The 26,523-nt window shown below is 47.4% G+C and overlaps 2 protein-coding genes across 5 annotated transcripts in view; one reads left to right on the top strand and one right to left on the bottom strand.

Annotated features, from left to right (window-relative positions):
• On the bottom strand, nt 1-9,971 carry LOC125701581 (uncharacterized). Its single transcript, XM_048963812.1, has 2 exons — nt 6,768-9,971; nt 1-6,676 (listed from the first exon to the last, which is right to left on the bottom strand). The coding sequence occupies exon 1, from the start codon at nt 8,514-8,516 to the stop codon at nt 7,449-7,451; it is 1,068 nt and encodes a 355-aa protein (XP_048819769.1). The 5' UTR covers nt 8,517-9,971; the 3' UTR covers nt 1-6,676; nt 6,768-7,448.
• TPCN1 (two pore segment channel 1) overlaps nt 1-26,523 on the top strand; it is a 47,612-nt gene that overhangs the window by 5,170 nt on the left and 15,919 nt on the right. For 3 of the 4 annotated variants that reach the window (XM_048963800.1, XM_048963804.1, XM_048963803.1), the window contains exons 2-9: nt 15,054-15,178; nt 17,894-18,070; nt 19,670-19,783; nt 21,721-21,851; nt 22,424-22,512; nt 24,630-24,664; nt 25,307-25,365; nt 26,104-26,203. In XM_048963800.1, coding sequence (XP_048819757.1) covers nt 15,054-15,178; nt 17,894-18,070; nt 19,670-19,783; nt 21,721-21,851; nt 22,424-22,512; nt 24,630-24,664; nt 25,307-25,365; nt 26,104-26,203 — 830 coding nt within the window. Of the gene's footprint in view, nt 1-10,435; nt 10,648-15,053; nt 15,179-17,893; nt 18,071-19,669; nt 19,784-21,720; nt 21,852-22,423; nt 22,513-24,629; nt 24,665-25,306; nt 25,366-26,103; nt 26,204-26,523 lie in introns of those variants that run through there. The other variant, XM_048963802.1, reaches the window with a different exon arrangement.

A 26,523-nucleotide genomic window follows, 5' to 3' on the forward strand; every position in this document is an offset into this window, starting at 1 on the left:
CAGCACTTTATGAGGAACCACTGTAGGTGTTGTGAAAGCATTGAAAGCATTTTGAAGAAAAATAGGTGCTTTAAATGTTAGCTGTCTAGCGGACTTAAGTTATCTTTGATCATCTGGCTTTTGATCTTTGAATTCCAGTGAGTACTTAGAAGCTGTTTGCATGGACTTGGGCACTAGTTTTGCTGTGGAAATGCTGTAGCTAATTTGGGAAGAAATAGGGGATGAGTGAAAAAGGAATGCTTGCCTCGGCCTTGCACACCCCGAGATCTCTGACAGACTTTAGATTGTCTGGTTGCTTTCTTGAATGCTACACAGGACATTCTCTCCTATCGTGGCTCCTGGTTTTACTAATTTGCCTTCAATTAGTTCCAGTGGCAGCATTTTCTCTGTGGCACTTGAGGTGAAGCGCAGCCAGATCACAGGCTGGGATCTTGTCTCCTGAAGTGACCTGGCTCTGCGTTGAATCTGGTCCTTTACTTAAGAGACACTGCGTAACACTGCTGTGGTTAACCTGTCTCATCTGCAAAGTGTGGATGTACAGTTGTGTCGGAATGGGCATCTGGGCAAAATTATTTTATTATCAAGAGCGTCTGGTTTGCAATTCTGTGAATGATTTTGCTTTTCTTATTATGTACCTACTTAAAATTTATATACAGGGAATTGTTTTCTCTGAAGTGCAAGTTCTGTGCTGAATTGCTGTTTATGCCTCTGAAAGTCTCTTCTCCAATCTAACAACGTTGCATTTTTGCAGCTCCTGCCAGTGCTTCTCTAATCCTTACCTGGCTTAGATGGGTTGTAATGAATGCTTTAAGCAAGCAAAGCAAAACTGCGTCTGAGATGAGCAAGGGGTGAAAATCTTGGAAAGGGAAACGAAGACCCAAAGCATAAGGAGATTGTTTTCCCCCTCAGTCAATTTCTCCTCTACAGTTCATTTCCCTGGGTGATGAGCTCCGTAAACTCAGAGGAAGGAGGCTGCTTTTTAGGATATGTTGGGCATCCTTCAATATCATGTTAGAAGTAGTGGAAAACGTGTTTCTGCTGTGAAGCTCCAAGTACATCATCCTCTGGAATCTCATTCATACTGAGAATTCAGGTTTTAAGGCAGGACTGCCTCGGCTGCACTTAAATACTTGCAGTAATGAGGGAGTAGAGATGATATCTGTGATTCAAGAGGAACAGCACTCCGTGTTGTCCAGACCTCACAAAAGCATTTTTATCAGGCGATTCTCAGTGTAACTCTGAAAATGTGGCACCTGCAGAAGAGAAACTGTGAGTGAAGTACCAGGAGGCATTGTGGGCTGCAATCAGTGTGTGTATTTTTTCCAAGCCTGCCTTGTTTTCTTAGCCCTGCAGGAGATCGATTTGCACAATGCAGACATTGTGTGTTTCACAGTAGGATGCTTTGTCAAACAGAATCCCTGCACTGTTGACTCTTTCTTGCTGTAAAAAATCATAGTGATTTAGTCTTGAATGCCCCATGCTGTTCAAATCTGAGCGAGTAAAAGCGTATTCAAGGTAAAGCTGACTTGGGTTAGCGTTGCATTATCCCGGTGTCAAATGGTTCCTTCTCTTTTGTCATCGCTAGTGCTCTGGCGATGGATGTCATCTTTCGTGCCCATAAATTTGTGAGGAGACTAGAGGATGGTGAGGGCTCTGGAAGCTTCTTCGTGCTCTGTGCAAATGACTGTGCTGCTTGGAGGAAGCGGCCGATCCCTTCGCACGTCTCTTCCCGGCACACTGCCATCACCTCCCAGCTGTGAGCACAGGTCAGGTGAGGCCGTTAGCTGAGGTGTTAGCTGGAGATGTGTGCATACGGCCCTGTGCCACAGCAGTGGAGGGCTCTGCTTTTCAGACAGGTGGTCCTGGATCTATAAAAGACGTTAAGGAGTCTGAGAGTGTCTGAGCTGCAATTTTCAATCGACAGCTTTCTAGCTCTATCTGGTCACTCCTCAGCCGCTGCAGCTGACTTGGGAACATTTGGCTCAGGAAGCGGAACAACAGTTGGAGACAAACAGCAATTAGTTTTCTCATGGCTTCCCAGGGAACGCATCAGTTTGCTCGCTTTTCCTCTCATTTTTGTGGCTCCTGTGGATTTTTAAGGCCCTGTAGTTGGAGGATATTCAGTTTAGCCAAGCTTTCTTACTGCCAGATTAAAATGAGCCAAGGCAGAGCACGCTGAGTTCACTCATCATAACCGATATGATGTGTCTCAGAACTTCCTTTGCCCTTGGAATCTTCACTGAGGAATCCTGCCTTCTGCTGTCAGCCCCCCTGCGTTGAAATCCCATTTCACCCATTTGAATGCTGTAAGAAGTGCTGTAAAAACTAAACAGGAGCATCTGTGAAGTGGTTAGAGTTGTTGTTGATTGCCTTTTCCTTATTGCCTTCAGGGGATTTAAGCTCGAATTTGCTGGAAGTAGAATTTATGAGCCAGAACACTCCATTTCTGATCCTTAAGCTGGGAAAAGTGTGGTAAATTTGATCGGCCTTTCTCTCCCCTCCAGTGTCTCTGGCTTTTGGTCTGGACCTTGCAGGGCTCTCTCTCTGTCTCTATCATAATTGCTTTTGCATATTGAGCCTGATTTTTACATGGCTGCTTTCTTTACAGAGAGCAGCTTTAGGATTTCAGTCATCTGCTGCTTGGAGCGGTGCAGCAGGAAGCTGGGCTCCAGTGCTGCTAGCTGGGCTGGGGGCGAGTAGGGCTGTGCGCTGCTCTGCACTGCTTTGCTCTGCTCTGCTGCAGCACCCAGCACATACCAAAGGTCTGCAGGGCGCTGGAGGTTCTGCTGGCATTGAGTCATAGCCGGGAGTATCCAGTGCTGCTTTTCTGATCTCAGTCTGGCTTGCAAGGAAAGGCTTTGCTTTTTGTGCTCACACAAAGTGAAATTGAGGATGCACTGCTGTGTTAAGTGTTCTGATGCTGGGGGGCTGAATGGTTTAGCAGCTCTGTGACTGTCTCTCACACGAGTGTGTGGATGTTGTCAGCTGGGAATGCCTGATCACCTGTATTTTATTCCAACTATAACCGTATTTTTGAGAACACTTGCACCATCTTCAATGGATTTGGGAAGGCTTGTACGCAGGAGCAATGCAGCCCTCTGAGGGATTTCACTGGTTATGCAGACATGTTCTCCCTCTTGGTAGCTAAACAAACAAGTGCCTGTAGCATTCAGACTCAGTGATCTATCCTGCTGATGGGAATGCTAAAACCTCTCCAGGGTCAAATTGCACTAGTAAGTGGCTGCATGTCTCACAGTGTGATCAGACACAGGTGGAATGACAGGCTGTCAGCCTGCGGTGCTGGGGCTCCAAAGCCAGAAGCCTTACCAGCATTTCCACAGCCTGTCTCCTCCTCCCCATGGGGTGGTCACACTGGATGAGGAGTGATCAGAGCTTGCTTAGAGGCACAAGGGCTGGGGCATAATCTGTCCCCATGTGCAATGTTCCTACAACACTGGCTGACTATACCCAGCTGGTCACTTAGCTCACTGCTGGTGAGTCACCACTGAAACAGGAAAATGGTGCTGTTGGCTGCACAGCTGCTTGTTTTTCCTGGCACAGAGGGGATTGCTGTCTGTGCAGGATACTGAACAAACCAGAAGCACTGGAAATGTGATTGAGCAGAGGAGCGTTTGCTGAAACTCTCTTGGATCTGCCCTGTCACCCTTGAGTCATATTGAGCACTCCGCTTTGTTCTGATCTGCTGGCAGGTGCAAACAAGTGACCACATTGGTTTTGATGAATTGAGAATTAGTACAGAGAATGTTGGCATTAGGGTCGGAAAGGGGGAAGAAAGTGACCAAGGCTAATGCCCTTCCTTTTAAATACAAGAGTGGTGACAGAGCCTTATCTCTAATAGCTGTGGAAGGAGAGGCTTCAAAACGCTGAGTGCTAGCTGATTCTGAAGTTCGGTATTTAAGTATCAGCAGATTTTTATTTCATTTTTTTTCCTTCAGGCTCTGAGAGTGACAGTCTGACTGCTGCTAAGACAGTGTCTTTCTTCCAGCCCCAAAAGGAGATCAACAGGATAGTGACTGCAGGCCAGCCAACCAGACAGGATTTCCAAGCAAAATAATGGGAAGCCAGCAGTAGCTCTTCTAAAACCTGGAATTAAAGGGCGGTTTTCCATGTCAGTCAGTGTGGGCTTGTGAGCAAGAGCATCAGATGAACCCAAAGTCATGCATTTATTTATTTTGTGAGGTGACAAGATCCTTGTCTTGGCACTAGCATAGCATTTTCAGCTGATGCTTTCTTAGGGGCACATGTATTCCTGCATTCTTCAAATAAGTAACAGTCATGGGAGGGAGGTGATGGTTTCCATCTGGTGCCATAAAGGATGTGTGTTAATGCTTGGCATGCTTGCAGTGCCCTTGTTCCAGCTCATCCGAGGGCAGAGCAGAGCAGTGCCCTGAGCGGGAGGCTGTGAGATGGGCCAGGAGCAGTGCCTGCCTGCTGGCTGAAGCTGGAGAGGTTTGGGCAGGTGTCTGACAGCAGGGTTTGGAACCATGCTGCAAGGGTCGGAGGGGATCTGCAGTGCTGGTAACTTTTGTAATCAAAATCAGATGTGTTTCATCTCCATATGAGGTCAGACCTGATGTAAGGACCGATCTGGGAACAGCCCTCTGACTTCTGGCTTGAAGCTGCCAAACTCATGGTTTAATTCCTTCTTTCTTCTCCAACCTGTGACCTCTCTAGTGCCTGCCAGCAGCACCAAATATGCAGGAATCTTTCCTTTTCAAAAAATATTGAAGAGAGCAGTTACACAGCACTGGAGGTTGGGGTTTTCCCCTTTCCTCAACAAGCATCTTCCTCTGCTGTTGGCAGCTACTTTTCCCTGGCTGGGACATTGAAGTTTCAATGTGGCAGTGCCGTATTTCAAAAGAACTGGTGCAGCAGAGTCCCACCAACACCACAACCTCTGCTGGGCTTTGTAAATCACTTTCTTTGATCTCAGCGTGCAGCAGAAAGACAGAAGAATATTGCTGTGAAATTACTGAATCTCACTTGTTCTCTTGCTATTGCTGTGTCTTCAGGCCAGCCGACATGCGCCCAGTTACCATTGCGTTTGGCCAGCTGCATCTGAGCTGTGCTCCAGGGCTGGCACCAAGATGCAACGCATGCTTGGGCTGCAGAGACCAATGGAGGTGGAGGGCCATCATTGAGGCAGCTGCCTCTCTGCAATAGCTGAGGGGGCTTCATTGCAGGGAGCTCGTCCTCTGCAAAGAAACTGGCCCAGATTGCCCGGGGCTGAGCTCTGCAGAATGTTACGAGTTGGCATTGTGTGGTGGGGAGCTCGGCTAATTTGAAAGGAACCTGAGAGCTATAGCCATGCAGGTTTGTTGTTGAGATTCTTGCTGCTTTCTCAGGTAAGCAAAGCACTTCCTCTTTGCTTCCTGCTGCTGACCTTGCAGCTTTTCCAGGGAGCTGCAGGCAGCTGTAGCTGGAAGGCAGATCTGGTCGGGTTGCAGCTCTGTCAAGCATCTTTCCAAACTGCATCAGGAAAATCCAAAGGCTCTGCTTTGGGGAATCAAGATAAGGAGCATGTTTTTAAAATGCTGATGTTGTGTTGATGCTAAAGCATTGTGTTGAACGTTAACATTTTAACTTATCAAAATCATGAGGTGTTCATTTCCCTTTTTGGAACAAAAAGAGGAAATGCATTCATGTAACAGGATGTGTTTAAAAAAAAAAATACAAACCTTTATCTGAGGGATTCTGATGTTGTCTCTTTCCTTTTTTGTTACTTCGTTTAAAAATTATGGGTTATAAAAGCGTGCATACATTTCATGTCTGGCCTTTCTCCTGAGTCAGAGCCTCGGGCACAGCTTGTCTCTTTTTTAGTTGGGTTCAACAAAAACGGTAGTGTGTTTGGTTTGGTTGGCTTTTTTATCCGTCCAAAGTGAGCTGCTTCAACAGCTTGCTTCTTTAATTTCAGTTACAGAATAATCTTATCTCTGTATTTCTAAAGCCCTGGTTGCTGTAAAGTGCTTGGGCTGGCAGGATCATAGGGCACATCCCTTGCTAAAAGTTGAGTAATGTGAGGCTGTAGGAGATCCTTCTGTTGTGGCTTTGGCTTCCCCTTGTGGTTTGGAGGTAAGATCACAAATTGTGTGAAGAAGGCAGCAATTTGGCTGAATGCAGAAGCTGAGGTTGTAATTCTTAACGGTGTTTTCCTAATGCAGCCTTCCTCTTCTGTGACTCCTGCTGATTATAAATGCTTTGGATCCAGCACTGCAGTTCCAGTTTTGTTAAAAGAAGCAGAGCCTCCTCCGTTATGTGCACTCACACTGTGCAGGTGCCTGGTTCTGGCTCCCTTGTGGGAGCATGTGGACCTTCCCATGAACTCTATGAATTGTTCTCATCCCTGTTTTCTTTGAAGCCTCTTACTGTTTATTTTCTTTAATTTTACTTAGGAATGTCCCATTGTCCCCAGCAGGGAGGAGCAGGAAGGAAACGTTCGTGTGAATCCTCGCAGCTCAGCAGTTATTGAGTGCAGAGCAGGCTGTGACCTCAGTGCTGGCTTTGCTCTCTGAGAGCAAGAGCTGTCTGGAAGCACAGCGCCTGCTGGAACAAAGCAATTCCCTGCGACGCTTTGGCTCTTCTGTCATTGAGTTTAGCTTGTGCATTGGTGTTTTTAAGTGTTTGTGGTGCAGATGTTAGCAAGTATATAGCAGTCCTGTAAACAACCCGGAGTTTGAATTGTATTCCATATAAGAAGATAGGCAGCACAGTCGATAAGAGGCAATAATGTATAAAAAGTGGCTTACCGTGCTGAGGGACATCTGCTCATCGTTTGTGCAGATTCAGCTCCCTGCAGCGTGGCGGATGGCAGCACAAAGTGAGCTGGTGTGTGTGCTGCAGGAACTCACTGCCTCCTCAGATGAAAGGACGGGAACCCGCAATTGTTTTCTAGCACTAACAGGAAGAGACAACATGCGTGTTCTGAAAGCTTGTGTGTGTTACCTGGGAAGCTGGAGTGGCTTTGTTTGTTGAGGCTTACAGCCAGCGAGTGCTGTGAGAATTCAGCAAGACAAAGAGCCCGAGGCTGCTGCTGCGTTCTGACTCAGTTCTGCTGACTTGAGGTGTTCAGCAGCGTGCTGTTACTCCTGCACCTGTGCTCTGTTGGAGATGCCCTGTTTTTCCCATGCAGCAAACTGATGGTAAATTGTTTTGGGGCTTCCTTGTGGCTGTTTAACTCCTTCCCGTAGCATCTTCTGAAAACAAGATGGGCTCTGGGATGTTTTGAGTCTATAGGATTTGTTGTGGGATGCTTCAACTGGCACAGAGATGAATTGGCAGCCAAGCACTAACAGCTGTGATTCTGCTGTCTCTCACCTCTGAGATGCATGGCTAGGAGCTAAATCAGCTGTGCGTTCTAGGCAGCTTCCGGCTTTCTTTCTCCCAGGTCGGTGATCCTGGCCTTGCAGAGACAAATGAGTGTTCATGGCTCAGCACCTGAATAAAAGGAGCAGTTTCTTATTGACTGCATTGGTGGGGAGTGAAACAGTGAAGAGGTGAAGTGGAGGTGAAGCAATGTGGCATTGTAGACACTTGGAAGAGGAAATCATTGGTGCTAACAGACTGGACACCGTTAGAATCTGCCTGCATTCTGGACATTGCTGCTTTTGGCTGCTTTGGCAATTTGCCTGCCTTGTGTGCTGTCCTGGGACTTGGGACTGGGCTTTGGGACTGAAGGTACCTTTAGGGCCTGTGTTGACGAAGGGTTTGTCCAGGTGTGGAGCCCTCAGTACAAGAAAGACATTGAGATTTTGGAAAGGGTCCAGAGGAGGGCGACTAAGATGATCAGGGGGCTGGAGCACCTCCCCTATGAGGACAGGCTGAGGGAGTTGGGCTTGTTCAGCCTGGAGAAGAGAAGGCTGCGGGGTGACCTCATTGCAGCCTATCAATACCTGAAGGGAACCTACACCCAGGAGGGGAGTAAACTCTTCAAAAGGGCTGACAACAGCAGGACTAGGGGAAATGGTTTTAAGTTGAAGGAGGAAAGATTTAGGTTGGATGTTAGGGGGAAGTTCTTTACTAGGAGAGTGGTTAGGCCCTGGAACGGGCTGCCCAGGGAGGTTGTGGATGCCCCGTCCTTGGACGTGTTTAAGGCCAGGTTGGACGGGGTCCTGGGCAACCTGATCTGAATGTGTATGTTTGGTGGCCCTGCTAGGCAGGGGGGTTGGAACTACATGATCCTTGGGGTCCCTTCCAACCCGGGTGATTCTGTGATTCTGTGATTCTGTGGTTGCCACCTTTTTTTTCGTGTTTTCATGAAGTTGCATCTTCTGTAGCAGGTGAACCACGTGGTTCAGCTGATGGAGAGCTATCCTGGAGAGGATTGCTTCTGAGAGTCTTTGGAGGTACCAAAGACTCTTTGCCATCCTATTTCTGTACTGTTGGTTCATGCTCTCAGGAGCCGAGTTACTGAGGGAACCAGCATGGCAATCTGATGCTACAACCAGTTCCATGTGCTGGATCCCCAGGACAGCTTTGGTGCTGGTGGGATCTGCCATCTTCCATGGTGCATATACAGCATTGCTGGATTCCTGGTTACTTTTCCCTTAAACTGAAAGCGTGAACCTGTGTCTAACAAAGTTTGGGTAACAACGGGTATGCAGTCCAGATGGATGGTAAAAGAAATTGAAGTGGTATGGCACTGAGAAATGCAGTGCTTGAAATGAGAAGACACCAGTTAAATGGTGAAGTGCAGCAATCAGTGAGAAACTGCAGTGTGGGCTGCTTTGTGCTCTTGCTGCTTGCACAGGGATCAGTCCCAGCAAGGGCGGTGCTCGCACACTGAGCCTGAATTGCATGTCTGTGGACTTGTGCAGCACGCTTTGGAAGCATGCCCAGCTCCAAGAGCCTTGGTCAGCAGGCACTTCTGTGTCGGTGTCCAGCTCCAACTGGGACGCGGCTGTCCCAGGGAAAGATCTCTAAAAGTATGCTCCTTGAAGAGAAGTGATGTACACACTAGTCAGGGTCTCTCAAGGCATTGTGAATGAAGATGTCCTGCCTCCTAATTCTCAAATCCTCTGCACTTCCTTGTTTGCTTGCCAAGGGAAATGCTGCTAGTGAATGCAACTCCTCACACCAGCAGATTGCATTTTGCTGTCCTACAATGAGTGTATGGCGTATGTCAGCAGTATGAATGGCATAGTTAGCTATAGGAACGTTTTTGCTGAATTACATTACTTGCCCTGCCTTCCATGCAGTTTGCAGCTCTCTGCTAACAGGATGTACTTACTAAAACAGCACTGTGTAGACAGCATGGCAGCCAGCAGTACAACCAAAACCTTCCTCAAGCTTCTAAAAGAAGGCCCTCTTAAGTCAGGTGAAGATGCGTGGCTCTGGATTCTAACTGGAGCCATCTGAAGCTGCTTCAATGAAACACTGTAAACAGTGTGTTGGATCTGGAAAGCAGAACAGGCTAATGAGAGCCAAACTGGGGAAGGTCAGAGGCAAATGTAAGAGCTAGCCTGTAGCTAGCTAGCTGGTAGGAGGTTAACCAGTTGGATCTTTAAATTATTTCATTTAGTAAAACAAATGCAAGTACTGAAGATAAAGCACTGAAAATCCTAATTGTCTTCAGCTTAGCTTAAAATAGGCTGGCTGGGAAGGATGGCTTCTCCCTGGTTCCTGTGAGCATGCTCTGTTCCCCATCCCCTCCTTGCCTCTGCCCTGTGCTCCCAAAACAGCTGCAGGAACCCGCCTGCCCCTCCTCCCTCCGAATGAAAGAAATTTGTTTGCCCAGAGAGCATTTAGTTCCCCTAAGTAGGGAATTTGTTTTGTGAAGGGAAGGGTTTGGGCTCTGGAGAGTTTATGCTCACTCTTCCTTTCTTTTTGTTTTTCGTTTTTTATTGTAATGATGACATATGGAAACTATTTATACAGGAGCATGCTCCACTGCACTGAATGGAAATGTTGGAGTCCCGGCAGTGTCATTCCGGATGCCTTGTGTAAGCAGCCAGCTGGTTTTGCTTTTTCTTTTTTTTTTTTTTTCCCCGTCTTTCTTTTTTCCCCTCCCTCTTTCCCATCTCAGGGAGTACCAGGGATAAGTTGCAGAAGTGTGGAAGGAAGCTCTGCCATCTGTGAGCAGCTCCATTTGCTTGCCGTCATGCCCCTCACACCGTGAACTTTGCCAACCTCTATATTCTTTTTCTTGCTGAGGGAGGTAGGGGAGAAGTCTTGCTATGACAGGTCAGCAGTGTCAGCACTCTGACTCTTTTTCCGTTAGTTCCTCATGCTCTCTGGTGAGCAAATCCTGCTACATGCCAAAATTAGAGAGCTTGGTGTGCAAAGCCGTGCTTTACAGCTGCGCTCACACTTAAAATCCCCTTGTCCAGCAGCGGAACATTCAAATATCCTCCTCTAGGACGGCAGCGGGGAAGCACTTCAACTGAGATCTGAGGCACCTTCCTCAAAGGGAGGGGAGAACGCGTGCAGTTCTGCAGTGAGCACGGAAAATGCTGTCCCATAACTGAGGACTGGCTTTGGGACGGAGGAGCCCCAGCGCTGCCTTGCCTCTGCTCCCCAGCTCCAACACGCAGCGCTCCTGTGCCACGGCTTCCATGCCTGCCATCTACCTCGAGGACTGTGGGAGCCCCGTGGAGAGATCCTCCTATCTCACTGAGCTCAGTACTAATGGTAAAGCTGCTGGGGATGTCCTGCAGCACGGAGCAGGGGTTGTATTAGTCTGTGTCATTGTTATCGTGGGAGCAGCTGAGGAAATTAGCTAGCTGGAGGGCTGCCAAGCAAACAGTCAGAGATGATCTTCAAATTTATTATTATTTTTTATTATTTGTTGCCCAGATGATGTTCTTGCCTCGGGGGTGCTGGAGCAGCCTTCTGGTACCTGATGGGGGAAGGAGCTGATCCTCAAAATGCAGCTATGCACTGCTTTGCCAATATGCTGTTTGTTCTCTGTGCCTGCAAAATGCTGCTGGTGTAGACAGGAGAGACAGGAGGAGGGTGTCTTGTCTTCCAAAGCTTGCTTGTTTGTTTGTTTGCTTCCAACTTCTATCTCTGATAACTGTTTCATATTTACAAACTTGATCTGGCTGGGCCATCCCTTCTGTGTCAGCTGTGAGTCTTCTGTATGTTAAGCACAAAGGGATATCCTCTTTTTTTTGTTGTTGTTTTTTTCTTGTGGCACAGTTTTTCCTTGAGTTAGTCCTTCACAAAGCCAGCTTTGTCTCTGAAAGAATTATTTGAAGATTGGAGGTGGCTTGGCAGCTTTTGGTAGGTGCAGCATCCCAGCGTTTTTTTCAGTACTGCACAACTTTGTAGATTTGCTCTGATGTCCTTAACACTTGAACGTGTTCCAGTAACACAGTGGCACAGTTGGTAGCCTGGTTTGCATGTCCCTTTTACTTGGAAGAGCTGGTGTAGCCAAGGTGTTGATTCCTTGCTGCCTCAGTACGTTTTGAATCGCAGGAGATGCTGGATTCCGCCGTGTGCTCGCTGTTCCGAGGAGCTGTGTAGGGCCTGGGCTTTGCTCCTGCAGCTCCACCTGGCAGCGCAGGCCGATTGGAGCAGGCAGCTCAGGAGCTGTGGTGTCATGCTTCAGAGCCGCTCCAGTAGTGCTAGGCTGGCACAGATGGCTTTGGTGCAATGGGAGGAGGCTGTGCTGGCGCCTGTTGCCCAGCAAAGCGTGGGGACGTTGGGCAGCAGTGGGCTGCATTGGAACATTGAGACTTGCAGTGGTGTTTTAGAGAATGGAGAAGGCGAGGAAGAGAAGCAGGCTTAATGCTGTGCGAGTGTCAGCAATCTGCTCACAAGGCTCAGGTAGGAGTGAGCTTTGTGTGATGTGGGTGGGAGAGACAGCTGTGATTTGGCATGGGGCTTCCTGACCGCGCAGGGCAAGCAGTGCTGTTTCTATTGATGTGCGTGCAGTTTTGCGTGCAGACCCTTGTAACTCCTGAGGGCTTTCTAGAAAGCCAGAATCTCTTGGTTTAGCAAGGATTATTTTATCATAGAAAAGAGGTGCAGCAAATCCTCAACATGCCTTCAGGAAAAGAATCTGTCACTTTTGTCTACTTCCCTAACACAAACTATTCCATCACGGCTTCTGTGCTTCTGAAAGGGGGAAATCAGCACTTTTTGCATGTCAAGGTAATTTGAGACGTTCCCTCTTTTGGCAACAGGAGGCTATGGAGGATGGGAGTGCATAAGAGCGAGACCCTGTGTGGTCTGGGAGCTGTTGGGTTTGGGACCTGAGTGCAAGGGCAGCCCTTCATATAGAGCCCTACAGCTGCAAAATAAAAGTTCCCTTCCCAGAAGAAGAAACAAAATGATGCTATCTTTTTGCATGATACATGATGATTGCAGCATTTTTGGCTTTGCTTTCATGTGTCTTAATAGCACTGAGGCTGTAGAATACAACACTAGCAAGTATTGTGGTGTTTCTACACCTGCCCTGCTTAACTTTCCTGGGAAGAGCACTCAGTGTGCTTGGCAGTTGCTTTTTTGCAATTGAATTGTATATTTAAAATGGAATTTTTATTTTTGGAAGTCTTGTTCAACGAAGCATTGCTTTATAATGCATCTCTTAATTTAAAATAAATCTGAGATCAGAAAAATCCATTTTTTGTCTTTTTTTTCTTTCACTGGAAGGATACCGGTATATTTACACCAAAAGGAGGATGCAAAGATGCACTGTTTAACGACTGTGGGGAGCTCTGACAAAATGGGATGTTCTGAAAATACCATGCCACTGCTGTTGGTGTGCTGTACAGCCTCTGTTCTTAGACTGGTTTCCCATGTTGTCTGTAGTCCTGTGCTCCCTTCTTCGCCAGTCCTCTTGCTGTTAAATGCAAAAACCAGCATTTCTCTTGCAAGCTGATGTCTACTTAGTGGTTGAACATCCCCAGAGACCTCTGTTAGCTTATTTGTAGTTTGATTGTTGGTTGTATTTTGTGAATGTGACAGCACAGATCAGCTCCTGCCTTGCCAACTTAGTGGGTTTTATGGTGGTGTAACTGTTAGTGGGCAAGGGAAGAGCTGCTGGTGTCATCTGTCTGGAATTCAGTAAGGCCTTTGACGTGGTCCCCCACTAACATCCTTCTCTTCAAATGGGAAACATGGATTTGATGGGTGGACTCTGATGGATGAGGAACTGGTTTGAGAGCATACCCAGGGAGTTGTGGTCATGGTGGTCATAGTGTGATGGCTCAATGTCGGGATGGAGGTCAGTGATGTCCCTCAGGGGTCAGTACTGGGACCAGTGCCCTTCCACATCTTCATCAATGACACTGACAGTGGCATCGAGTGCACTCTCAGCAGTTTGCAGATGACACCAAGCTGTGTGGTAAGTCCACACCAAGGGATGGGATCTTCAACAGAGCCAAGTGCGAGATATGCAGCTGGGTTGAGGCAATCCTCCCTACCGATACAAGCTGGGGAATGAAACAATGGAGCACAGCCCTGCTGGAAAGGACTTGGGGGTACTGGTGGATGGCAGCTGGACATGAGCCAGCACTGCGCCCTTGTAGCCCAGAAACCAACCGTATCCTGAGCTGCATCCAAAGCAGTGAGACCAGCAGGGCGAGGGAGGAGATCTGCCCCTCTGCTGTGTGCTGTGAGACCTCCGCTGCAGTGCTGTGTCCAGATGGGGACTGCTCAGTGCAGGAGAGACACGGAGCTGTTGGAGCACGGCCAGAGGGGCCACTAAAATGCTCCAAGGGATGGAACACCTCTCTGCAAGGACAGGCTGAGAGAGCTGGGGTGTGCAGCCTGGACAAGAGAAGGCCAGTATCTAATGGGGCTGTAAGAAAGAAGAGGACAAACTATAGCAGAGTTTGTTGTGATGGGAGAAAGGGAAATGTTTTTTAAGTAAAAGAAGGTAGATTCTGGAGAAGTTTGTGGGGTGACCTCATTGCAGCCTTTCAGTACCTAAAGGGAGCCTACAAACAGGAGGGGAATCAACTCTTTGAAAGGGTAGATAACAACAGGACAAGGGGAAATGGTTTAGAGTTGAAGGAGGGAAGATTTAGGTTGGATGTCAGGGGGAAGTTCTTTACAGAGAGAGTGGTGAGGTGCTGGAACAGCTGCCCAGAGAGGCTGTGGATGCCCCGTCCATCCCTGGAGGTGTTCAAGGCCAGGTTGGATGGAGCTCTGGGCAGCCTGGGCTGCTGTGAAATGGGGAGGTTGTTGGCCCTACGTGTGGCAGGGGTTTGGAGCTTCATGATCCTTGAGGTCCCTTCCAACCTGGGCCATTCTGTGATTTAGATTGGATATAAGGAAAGTCTTCTACAGTGCAGGTGATTTGGCACTGGCACAGGCTGCCCGGAGGGTGGTGTATACTCTGTCCTTGCTGACACCCAAGGCCAGGCTGGACAGGATGCTGAGCAGCTGATGGAGCTGTGGGAGACCTGTGCATTGCAGAGGTGTTGGCTGAGGGAGAAGCCTTTAAGCGATTATATATTCTCCTGTGCCAGGAGACCCACTTCTGGCATTAAATAGGATTCTGTCTTTTTTGATGATTTTCTAGGGGCACACACAACTGGACGCAATCTCGTTCTAGGAGGAATCGGTGTTGACTCCCTTGCTGCTGCCAGCTGTCAGGCAGCTCAGCCCCCAGCACTGTTCTGCAGCAGGAGTTCCCAACACTTTCATTTTTTCCTTTAAAAAAAGGGTTGTGGCTCATCAGTCCATCTCCTCTTTGATTGGGGTACAACCTGAGAAGAAGCTGGTATTGCTACTCAGCATTCTCTTCTTTGCAAATGGAAGCTGGTTTCCTGCGACTCCTCATCCCTCACCAGCAGGGAAGCAGCAGTGCTGGGCTTCTTCATGAGCACATCTTGGTCTGTGATATCTTTCAGGACCTTTGTAGCTGTCAGAGTGCTGAGTCCTGGAGTGTCTTTTAAAAAAAAGTTCCTGTTGGAACAGTCTGTTACTCCATGTACAAACTGCCAGTTTTCTTGGCTTTTCTGCCATGTCTTGATGCTTTTATCTTGTCCTACTGCCTAGCTATTTTGTATTCTCCCCAATCAGTCTCTACTCATTTAATTGCAAACCAATTTTTCTCTTTTTCTCTTTTTGTACTGCTGCAGATGGAGGTAGCTATGACATTATTAACGATGCATCCAGCCCTGCTGCAGGGGACTGCTGTGCACAGCAGAGCTCTGCCCAACACAACTGGGAAATGAACTACCAAGAGGCAGCAATCTACCTCCAGGTGAGCCCTGATGCTTGGTGTGCAGTGCAAAAAACAGTCTTCTGAAGTTATGATAGTTCTTGATTTTAAGAAGGAGAGGGCTTCAGTCTCCAGGTTAAAAAAAGAAATAAATAGATGTTTTAGAAAGGAGTCTGCTCAAAGAATGGGAATATGCCAGAGTGTACCTCGAAGGGTTTGACAAGACACTTGGGGACAACAGAAAATGGTGGTGCTGGCTCTCTGGCCATCCTTCCTTCCTGCTCCTCTTTGTTCTCTTTAAAGAGAGTTGCATAGCAACTTTAGGTGCTTTGGACCCAGCTGGTTTTGTTGCCTGAGCTGCCGCAGGGTGTCTGATGTTTGCTCCTCCTAGCTCCTACCCTGCAGAACTGAGGACTGTTGCTCCCCTGACGCTTTGTAACCTCTGTGCTAAGGGCCTTGGTAACACTTCAGCTTGCAATGGAATGGTAACCCCAGCCTCTCCTGGGCTTGTGTTTAAACTCATGATTATCAGAGATGCTCTGCAAAGCTTCACTGATTTGCTGCAGTATCTGATGTTAATGCATGCAGCAGGCTCGGCCCTTCAGATGCAGATTAGTCTTGCTGCTGTCCATAATGACAGTGTCCTTGAAATGGAGTAAGCATAACTTTAAAGTATGCAGACTGTTTACCTGAACCAGTAGCTGCAGGCAAACATCTGAATAGGAGACTTTACTGCCCAGCCACATTTATAATTGCTTGGCTACCAAGAGGCAGAATTTAGACTGTTTTTTCATTCTGCAAATGTGTTTTTTCAGGCATGAATAAGAATGCCCTGCTGATCTAAGCTAGCTCTCCCTTGGAGTGCGGGGCTTGCATTGGATGGAGCTTGCTGCTGCTTTTGTCCTGCCCATAGTCTGGCTCCCTGACCTGGCAGTGTTTGTTTGCTGTTACTCAGAATGTGAGCTTGCCTGTGAGATGCCAAAATGAGAAGCATTTGAAACCATCTCCTGAATGAATCTTGAATACCTCCCCTCTTAAAGGACGTCCTGTTTCCTAGTCTTGTTTCTAGTCTCATTTGCAATCCGTTACTCTGTTGCAGTAGTAACTTTTACCGTCTTTACAGTAATTGCTTACCTGGAAATATATTTAAATAAATATGTACATGAAACCTAATGAGATTCAATAAGGCCAAGTGCAGGTGCTGCATTGGGTTGGGGCAATCCCAGGTATTTATACAGACTGGGGAAAGATTGAGAGCAGCTCTGCGGAGAAGGACCTGGGGGTCCTGGGGAATGGGGTGAGTCAGCAGTGTGCACTCGCAGCCCGGAAGGCCAGCTGCATTCTGGGCTGCATTAAAAAGGGGCGGCCAGCAGGGACAGGGAGGTGATCATCCTCCTCTATCGCCTCTTGTGAGGCCCCATCTGCAGCGCTGCATCCAGGCCTGGGGCCTGGAAGGACGTGGAGCTCTTGCAGCGAGTCCAGAGGAGGCACTGAGATGAGCAGAGGGCTGGAGCAGCTCTGCTGTGAGGAAAGGTTGAGAGAACTGGGCTTGTTTGGCTTGAGAAGAGAAGGCTGTGGGGAGACCTCATGGTGGCCTTCCAGTGCTTGAAGGGAGCATAGAAACAGGAGGGGGAACGGCTGTTTGTGAGGGTGGGTGGTGACAAGGGGAATGGTTTTAAAGTGAGACAGGGGAGATTTAAGTTAGATATTAGGAGGAATTTTTTTCACCCAGAGGGTGGTGAGGCACTGGCACAGGTTGCCCAAGGAGGCTGTGGATGCCCCATCCCTGCAGGCATTCAAGGCCAGGCTGGATGTGGCTCTGGGCAGCCTGGGCTGCTGGTTGGCGACCTGCACACAGCAGGGGGTTGGAACTGGATGAGCACTGTGCTCCTTTGCAACCCAGGCCATTCTATGACGCTTCAGGATTGAAAAACATCTCAGCTGTGAAAAAGTGATCTCTTAGGACAGTTTTCAAGAGCCAGAAAGTTTCCTTTAAGTGACAGAAGCCCCCTGGCTTGAACCATTGGCTCAAGAAACAAGCTACTGGATGGTTCTACGTGAAAAAACTTGCTCTGAATTCTAAGCAAAAGAAGTTTTTTCATAGAAGTGAAAATAGTGATAATGCAGCTATTTAAAATCAGCTGCAGACAATTTGTTCAGATGGAATATTTGTCCCCTTCATATTAACATCTCTTATTAAGAAGGAGTGACATATCAGCATAGATACATGTTAATTTTTTGTGGAGTTTGTCTCTCCTTTCAAATTCCTTTACTGCCTGTTCTGAAGCTTGTTTTCACGCAGGCATCCTACAAGGGCAAGATAAGGAGCAGAGCAACTGTCAGCCATGTGCTCTAGAGCTTATCTTGTGTTTTTGTGTTCTGTCCTGGAGAAGTTTAATCAAAGAAGGCTGCAGACATGTGGAAGTGGTTGCAAGTAAATTATGTGCAGTGTTTGTGTTGTGATGTAGACTTGAAGTTTGCCTGCCTTTATGAAGCCTTCCAGGGCTGTGCTTGTGTTTGAAAAGACTTGAGAGTTTCCAAAATGGAGATTTGTGGATATTGATGAGTTTCATTGCTGAAATGTGCTTATGAATGGAGGGGGATGCCCCGTGCATCTTTAGTGTTGTTTAGTAAGCAGACGAATGTCAGGCTGTAAAGTGGGAAAACTCTGGGAATTAGGTAAAGTTAGGTAGAAAGCTCTGGTATAGTACTGAGTCACTAACGCTGCTCTCTTTTCTTTTATCCCTACTGCCTTAGGAAGGAGAAAATAATGATAAATTCTTCACACACCCCAAAAATGCCAAAGCACTTGCTGCCTACCTCTTTGCACACAATCACCTTTTCTACCTAATGGAGCTGAGTGCAGCGCTGCTTCTTCTGTTGCTGTCTCTCTGCGAGGCACCAGCTGTTCCTATGCTCCGTCTTGGCATCTTTGTAAGTACTTTGGGGGCATAATGTAGAATTCTGCTTGTTTTGCAGGGATGGGTAAGAGTAAAAGAAAGTTTAAAAGGAGAGGAAGAAGGTAGCAGTAGCAAGAGAACCATCTGGCTTGTTCTGCGAAATGGCTGACAGCAGATACGCCAGCCAACAAAACATCCTGTTTTTTCTGTTTTCATCTGAAGTGCACAGACCAACTTTGAAAGTGATACTTTTCAGGTCACCAAGTTTGTGGCAGATCTTAACTTCTGTAGCTATTTAGAAGCCTTTTTTTCTTTTTTTTTCTCCTTGTGAAAGCTTAGGAATGTGTGTATGTTTTGATTAGGGTGGCTTAATGGAATGTAACAGGGGCAAGTGTAGAGTCTGGACAAGAGCAATCCCAGATACCAGTATAGGTTGGGGACTGACCTGCTGGTGAGCAGTGTAGGGGAAAGAGGCCTGGGGGTCCTGGGGGACAGCAGGATGACCGTGAGCAAGCACTGTGCCCTTCTTGCAGCCAAGAAGGCCAGTGGCATCCGGGGGTGTGTTAAAAGGCCTGTGGTTAGCAGGTCGAGAGAGGTTCTCCTCCCCCTCTGCTCTGCCCTGTGAGACCACATCTGGAATATTGTGTGCAGTTCAGGGCCCCTCAGTTCAAGAAGGACAGGGGACTGCTTGAGAGAGTCCAGCTCAGAGCCACACAGAGATGATAAAGTGGAGCATCTCCCTGACGTGGAAAGGCTGAGGGATCTGGGTTTCTTTCGCATGGAGGAGACTGAGGGGTGACCTCATTAATGTTGTAAGTATGTAAAGGGTGAGTGTTGGGAGGATGGAGTCAGGCTCTTCTCACTGACATCCAGTGATAGGACAAGGGGCAGTAGGTGCAAGCTAGAACATAGGAGGCTCCTAGAACACACTGGTTCTCAGCCTGGGACGAGTTGCTAAACCTTCTCACATCCCCTCCTCCTGCAGTTGTGAGAACTCTTTTTAACACATGTGTGTTTAACTTGAAGTTTGATGTCTAACACTCAAAAAATACAGTTTTCAAGAAGGAATGGACAAGCTGTGTTGTGTAGTATTGGTCCACAGCTGCTTCACAAGGTACCACTGTCACACACAGTGCTAGGAGCACTGTTGTTCCTGGATAGAGAATCTACATCTGCTTTTGGAGCTGCTAGTGGCATCCTGAGCGTGTGTCAAGGTGTAAAAGAGTTTGACAGCCTTTGGATCCAAATGTTCCTCAAAATGTGTCAGAGCTGCATAACAGCATTTGAGTTTTGAGCTATGACTAAAGTGAAAGTTGTAAGAAATTTCTTTGTATTGTATATATGTATATAAATATATACATGTATGTATATATATATAAAAATGTATTTGTGATACACTTTGCATGTTTCAACAGAGAAGGTGTTCTTCCCTGCTGCCAGAAGCCCCCATGTTTTTCCTGAGCCTGATCAGGACACAGTCTGTGGTTATTTGCAACCACAAATTATCTCTGCAACTCTATTTTGTGCACTTTAGCTAAAAATTTGCATGCTTCTTGGAGAAAGAAGAGGCAGAAGCATGGACTCTGTGCTTGTAATTGAAAGCACTGGTTTAAGCTTTGCTTTATTTTAACAGGTCCATGCAACCCTGGAGCTGTTTGCATTAATGGTGGTAGTCTTTGAGCTCTCAATGAAGATGAGATGGCTGGGCTTCCACACATTCATTAGACACAAGAGGACTATGGTGAAGGTAAGTTCACAGAACTGTGGAATCATAAAGGTTGGAAGGGACCTCTGGAGATCATCTAGTCCAATTCCTTCTAAAGCAGATTCCTTGCAGCAGGTTGCACAGGAAAGTGTCGAGGTGGGTTCTGAATACCTCCAGAAAAGGAGACTCCGCAAACTCTTTGGGTAGTTTGTTCCACTGCTCTGTCATCCTCAAAAAACTTTTTTCTCATGTTCAAATGGAATCATAGAATCCTTAAGAGTTGAAAGGGTCCTTTAAAGGTCATCTGGTCCAACACCTCTGCAATGAATGTGGTTATCTACAGCTTGGTCAGGTTGCTCAAAGCCTGGCCCAGACTGTCCTTGAATGTCTCCAGGGATGGGGCTTCCACCACATCCGGCAGCCTGTGCCAGTGCCTTGCCACCCATCACAAAAGACTTTCTCCTCATATCCAATCTAAATCTACCCTCTTTTACTTTGAAACCATTTCTCCTTGTTCTGTCACCCCGCTGAAGGGTCTGTCCCCTTTTTTCCTGCAGCTCCCCCTTAGAAAATGAAGACCTTTCTCAGATCTCCCCAGAGCCCCAGGCTTGAGGTTCTCACACCCCAGCTCTCTCAGCCTGTCCTTGCAGAGAGGTGTTCCATCCCTTGGAGCATTTTAGTGGCCCCTCTGGCCGTGCTCCAACAGCTCCGTGTCTCTCCTGCACTGAGCAGTCCCCATCTGGACACAGCACTGCAGCGGAGGTCTCACAGCACACAGCAGAGGGGCAGATCTCCTCCCTCGCCCTGCTGGTCTCACTGCTTTGGATGCAGCTCAGGATACGGTTGGTTTCTGGGCTACAAGGGCGCAGTGCTGGCTCATGTCCAGCTGCCATCCACCAGTACCCCCAAGTCCTTCCCAGCAGGGCTGTGCTCCATTGTTTCATTCCCCAGCTTGTATCGGTAGGGAGGATTGCCTCAACCCAGCTGCATATCTCGCACTTGGCTCTGTTAAACTTACAAGGTTCTACTGGAGTCACTTCTCTCTGTCCAAGTCATGATGAAACTTCCTGTGTTCTAGTTTGTGCCCATTACTCCTTGTCCTGCTGCAGGACACCACCAAAAAGGGTCTGGCCCCATCCTCTTGACACTCTCCCTTAGGAAATTTATAATTGTTTATAAGATCCCCTCTCAACCTTCTCTTCTTCAGGCGGAACAGCCCCAGGTCTCAGCCTTTCCTCATAAGGGAGATGTCACAGGCCCCTCATCATCTTTGTGGCCCTCCACTGGCCTCTCTCCAGCAATTCCCTGTCTGCTTCAAACCAGGAGCCCAGAACTGAATGCAGTGCTCCAGGTGTGGCCTCCCTGGGGCAGAGCAGAGGGGTGGGAGAACCTCCCTCATCCTGCTAACCATGCTCTGTGCATGGTATTGCCCTTCTTGGCCACAAGGACACACTGCTGGCTCACAGCCAACCTGTTGGCCTCCAGGACACCCAGGTCCTTGTCTGCAGAGCTCCCTGCCAGCAGGTCAGCCCCTAACCCTAACTTGTACTGTTGTGTGTGATTATTCCTCCCTAGGTGTAAGAGCCCTACGATTGCCCTTGTTGAACCTCATTTTCCTCTTACCCCCCAGCTCTCAGCCTGTCCAGGTCATGTTGAATGGCAGCACAGTGTTCTGGTGGGTCAGCCACTTCACTCAGCTTTGCATCATCAGCAAAGCTGCTGACAGTCATCTAATTGATTGTCAGTGATCCTCTGTCAGCATCTTTGGGAACCAAAGCAACCACAGTAACTGTTGGCCTTTACTGTAGGAGTGCAGCATAGAGATGTGTCTCAGCTGCCAAATGATTCTTGTGAGGTTTCCAAGCTCTTGGAGACAGTTCCCACCTTGCAAGTGCCTAAAGAAATGGGTGATCAGTGAGAGCTTTGTCTTTCCCAAGGGAGACTGCAGCTGTGCCTCTCATTAAACCCCTTTTTTGCAGACTTGTGTGCTGTTTGTACAGTTCATAGAAGCCATCGTGGTGTTGGTGCGCCAGACCTCGCATGTCCGCATAACGAGAGCTCTGCGCTGTATCTTCCTGGTGGACTGCCGCTACTGCGGGGCAGTCAGGAGGTGAGCGGTCAGACCCTTGGGTTCCCTGCTCTTGTGGAGGAGGTGGTGAAGGAAAAGCATGCTGGTCCTGCAGGCAGGCAGGCAGCTTGGGGAAGAGAGGTGTCTTTCATGAGCAGTTCAGTTCTCAGCAGTCTTCTGTAATTGAGATTGAAACGTCCCTGCTGCCTTGCCTGTATAGGGAAATTTCATAGGTAGTAACTTCGGCTCCAGTTGCAGAACACAAGCTGATGTGTGCTGTCCTCATCAGCATAAGCTGCCTCATGGAGCACAGCATGTGAGTGGGGATGCCTTGCCTCTGGCTCCTACATTTGCCTTTTAAACTGCTCAGTGCATTACAGAGGTAATGTCAGAGTCTGGAGAAAAAAAGCTGACAGTGGTACTCATCACTTGCAGTACCTGAGCTGACTGCAAAGGGGTCAGCTTGGAGCTTGGAGTCAGTCTACCTTGCTATTTTTAATCCTTGGAGGAGGAGTGGGAGGAAGGTAATTCTCAAGTGTGTTTTGTTGTTTTTTTTATCAAATAGAGGATAAAATATGCAAGTTTTAGTTTATTGATGTTTTTTCCATTTCCAGAAACCTGCGTCAGATCTTTCAGTCCCTCCCACCATTTATTGACATTCTTCTCCTTCTGCTTTTCTTCATGGTGATCTTTGCCATCCTGGGTGAGTTGTATTTATGGAAGTATGTGTTTTTGATGCTCTGTCAACTTCAGTAAGTTTAGTCTGGACTTCCATGAAGCATACCAGTTACAGTCCTATCTTCAAAATATTTGTTTTCCTAAAAGATCAGTGAAATGTCATTTGCTAATATGTCTCAGTAAATATGGAGAAGACTTCCCAGATATTTGAGGAAAGTGGGCCTGGCAAAGAGTAGAGTCAAGACCCTGAACTTCAGGAGAGCAAACTTGCAGCTCTTTAAAGAAATTATAGAATGAGATCACCTGAGAAAGTGTCTTCAGGGACGTAGGAATGGAATAGAGATGACAGTTCTTTATGGACACCTTTCTGAGACCACAAGAGCTCTCCACCCCCTGCATAAGAAATCAAGCAGGAGAGGTGGGAAACAGCATGGCTAGGCAAGAACCTGCTGATCAAGGAAAAGGAAAAGTACAGGCAGTGGAAGCAGAGATGGGTGGCCTGGGCAGAGTACAGGTTGCCCAGTTGTGGATACTCCATCCCTGGAGGCATTCAAAGACAGGCTGGATGGGATCCTGGGCAGCCTGATCTAATGGTTGGCATCCCAGCCCACAGACTGGAACTAGATGATCTTGAAGGTACCCTCCAAACTAAGCCATTCTGTGATTCTTTGCCTCCTGGATATTCAGGGATGGGACCAGGGAAGCCAAGGCACAGAGTAGGTTGGATGGTCACATCCAAAGGGTTGTGGTCAGTGGTTCTGTGTCCAGATGGAGGCTGGTCATGAGTGGTATCCCCCTTGTCTTGGGACTGATGCTCTTTAACATCTTTATCCATGACACAGATGACAGGATTGAGTGCACCCTCAACAAGTTTGCTGATGACACCAAGCTGAGTGGTGCAGTTGACACAGTCAAAGGAAGGGATGCCAACCAGGGCATTCTGGGACAGGTTCTAAAAGTGGGCTCATGGGAACTTAATGACATTCAACAAGTCCAATTTCTGGGTGTTGCACTTGAGTTGGGGCAATCATAGAGTCATAGAATAGCTTGGGTTGGAAGGGACCCCAAGGATCATCGAATTCCAACCCCCCTGCCACAGTCAGGACTGCCAACCTCCAGATCTGGTACTAGACCAGGTTGCTCAGGACCCAATTCAACCTGGTCTTGAATGCCTCCAGGGATTCACAACCTCTCTGGGCAGCCTGTTCCAGCACCTCACCACTCTCCCTGTGAAGAACTTTCCCTTCACATCCAGTCTAAACCTTCCCTCTTTGAGCTTAAAATTCCAGATAAGTGTACAGATAAGTACAGACTGAGAGAACTCCTGGAGAGCAGCCCTGCTGGGAAGGACTTGGGGGTTCTGGTGGAGGAAAAGCTGGATAAGTGCATCAGTGTGCTCTGGCAGCCTTGAAGGCCTGCCTGGGCTGCATCAACAGAGGGGTGGCAGTGGGCAGGGAAGGGATTGTCCTCTTATGCTCTGCCCATGTGGAGTATTGCATCCAGGCCTGGGGCCCCCAGTACAGGAAGAATGCAGAACTATAGGAGCAGGTCCAGAAGAGGATAATGAATGTCCCGGGGGGCTAGAGCACCTCTTCTATGAGGAAAGTCTGAAGGAGCTTGGCTTTTTCATTCTGGAGAAGAAAAAACTCCAGGGAGACCTCACCGTGGTTTTCCAGTGCTTGAACGGAGCTCATCTAAGACAGCAGAAGCCAACTTTTTACATGGTCTGATAGTAACAGAACAAAGGGGAATGGTCTTAAACTAAAACAGGCAAGGCTGAGGTTAGATGTTAGGAAGACGTTTTTTACAGAGAGGGTGGCAAGGCACAGGAACAGGCTGCACAGAGAAGCCGTGGATGTCCCATCCCTGGAGGCATTCAAGGTCAGGCTGATGCTTCCTGGGCCATCTGATCTAGTGGATGGCAACCTCCTTCCCACAGCATGGGGTTTGGAACTTGATGGTCTTTAAGGTTCCTCCTAACCCAAGCCATTCTATGATATTCTGTGCTCCATGATGCAGGAGAATGGCTTTCTGGTCCTTGGTGTGATTTTGGTCTTTGTGAGCAGAGATACCTTGCTTTCGCTTGAAACTAAACAGACTCCATGTTTCTTCTCTCTCTTCTTCTCTCTTCTGTTTCTGTAGGTTTTTACTTGTTTTCTCCAAATCACTCGGATCCCGTGAGTGTCACTGAGTCTTTGAATGGGAGCTGAAGTGCTATCTTGTCTAGTTCAAGAATCAAGTATTACCGTATAGATGTGGCTTATTTCTAAATGGTGAACGGGGAGGCCAGACGTTAGCTGGTGCTAGCAATAAAAAGAAGTGCAGAGGCTATGTGTGACAAGGCAGCTGGCAGTTTTACCCAGGGTTGACACCTGCTGGGAAGGAAGACAGTACTCTGAGGAAGCTTCCTCAGAGCCCCAAGGGAGCTTTCACGTAATTGTTCCTTGTATCTTAATTCAGTCAAACAAGCCACTTGCTCCTGTCCCCAGGGAAGGGAGGGATCTGGGTGAAAGATTGACTTTTCTGGACAGTGGTTGTCAAAGTCCACCAGTCCACTTGTTGCTGCTGTGCTATAAGTTTGTAACTTACTGGGTGTAATTACTACAAAATGTGTAGATTAGCTTTTAATTGTTTTAAGCCTTCGTATGGCACCTTTTGGGGACCTTTAAAAAGGATCAGTGCTAAAGTACCCTCCTACTGGGAGTATGAGGGAACTGTAGAAGTGACTGTATTGAAGTGTTGGTTTTATAGTTTGTTTTTGAATGAAATGTCACTGTGAAATTCTGCTTGCATTTTATCATGAGTGTTTTTTCTTTCAGTACTTCAATACCTTGGAGAACAGCCTCGTGAATCTCTTTGTACTTTTGACCACTTCAAAGTAAGTTTGGAGCTAGAAAAGCATCTTTCCTTTTATCCCAAAAGAAATCCTAGCTGAGTTGAGCCTTTATTTGCAGAAATGCTGTCTGCAAATGTAACCACTTCCCTCTGCATGAGAGAGATTTTCCTGGGTTAGCCTGCATGGGAAGGACTGGTATTTTGTTTAAGGATGCTGTGACCCCAAATGCAGAGTTATCTCTAGGCCACTCAGGCCTGTTCATCATTGTGAGGGCAACAAGGGCAAGATTGGGCCCTGGTCCAAGGAGAGAAAGTTTCTGTTTTGTACTCCTTTGTTAGATAGCAGTTTATTGTTGTGAAGTAACTTCTTATTCCTCTGCTTCACTTCCCCTATCTAGTAAAAAGGGGATAACAACAGTGAGCAAATACTGACCTGCTGTTAGGGAGAGCTCTGAGGATTACAAAATTAGCAAAAGACAGTAAATCTTAGGTTGTCACTCTGTAGTTCTCCTTATAGCAGGGCTATATTGCTGTCACTGCTATGTGTTACAACCCTTAGCCATGCCACAAATCTTTCTTTGTTTTTTCAGGATTTACAGGAAATTTGCTTTTTCCTTTTCTTTGTACTGTGCCTCCATGTTCTTGCTGCTTATTGCCAGTGCCATAAGCAGCTGTGATTTGCAAAAAAGTGCAAGTCCATGAATGTGGGTGCACACACAACCTGTTAACTATGTAGTGGAAACGTAGCATTCCAGTGCTTCAACTTGTCTTTTGGATACAGCTTCCCTGATGTGATGATGCCATCTTATGCTCGGAACCCTTGGTCGTGTGTCTTCTTCATAGTGTATCTCTCCATTGAGTTGTACTTCATTATGAACTTGGTGAGTACCCACTTACAGCCTTTGACTTCTCTGCCCAAATTTGGAGTTCACTGCCCAACAGAGTCTTTCCTGTTCCCAAAAGCGCTGTATAATAATCTGAGACCCTTTGGCAGAATAATTCCAAAAATGGCAATTTATCTACAGATAGAAGCCTTCTGATATTTGACCATAAGGAAATGAACTAAATCACAGAAAGCAGAATGATATTGAGTATCTTTCAGCTTTCTTCACATTAATATCGTGTTAGGAGTGACATATTCAGTTGTACAAAGTGTATTGTCCTTTCCTGTCTTAATTATTCATTGTAAAATGGCTTTTTA

The sequence above is a fragment of the Lagopus muta genome, chromosome 17 (genome assembly GCF_023343835.1).
Source record: "Lagopus muta isolate bLagMut1 chromosome 17, bLagMut1 primary, whole genome shotgun sequence".
Classification (NCBI taxonomy): Eukaryota; Metazoa; Chordata; class Aves; order Galliformes; family Phasianidae; genus Lagopus; species Lagopus muta.

Bases quoted from the DNA above. Each gene is read 5' to 3' on its own strand.
- LOC125701581 (XM_048963812.1), bottom strand. From the start codon at position 8,516: ATGGCAGATCCCACCAGCACCAAAGCTGTCCTGGGGATCCAGCACATG.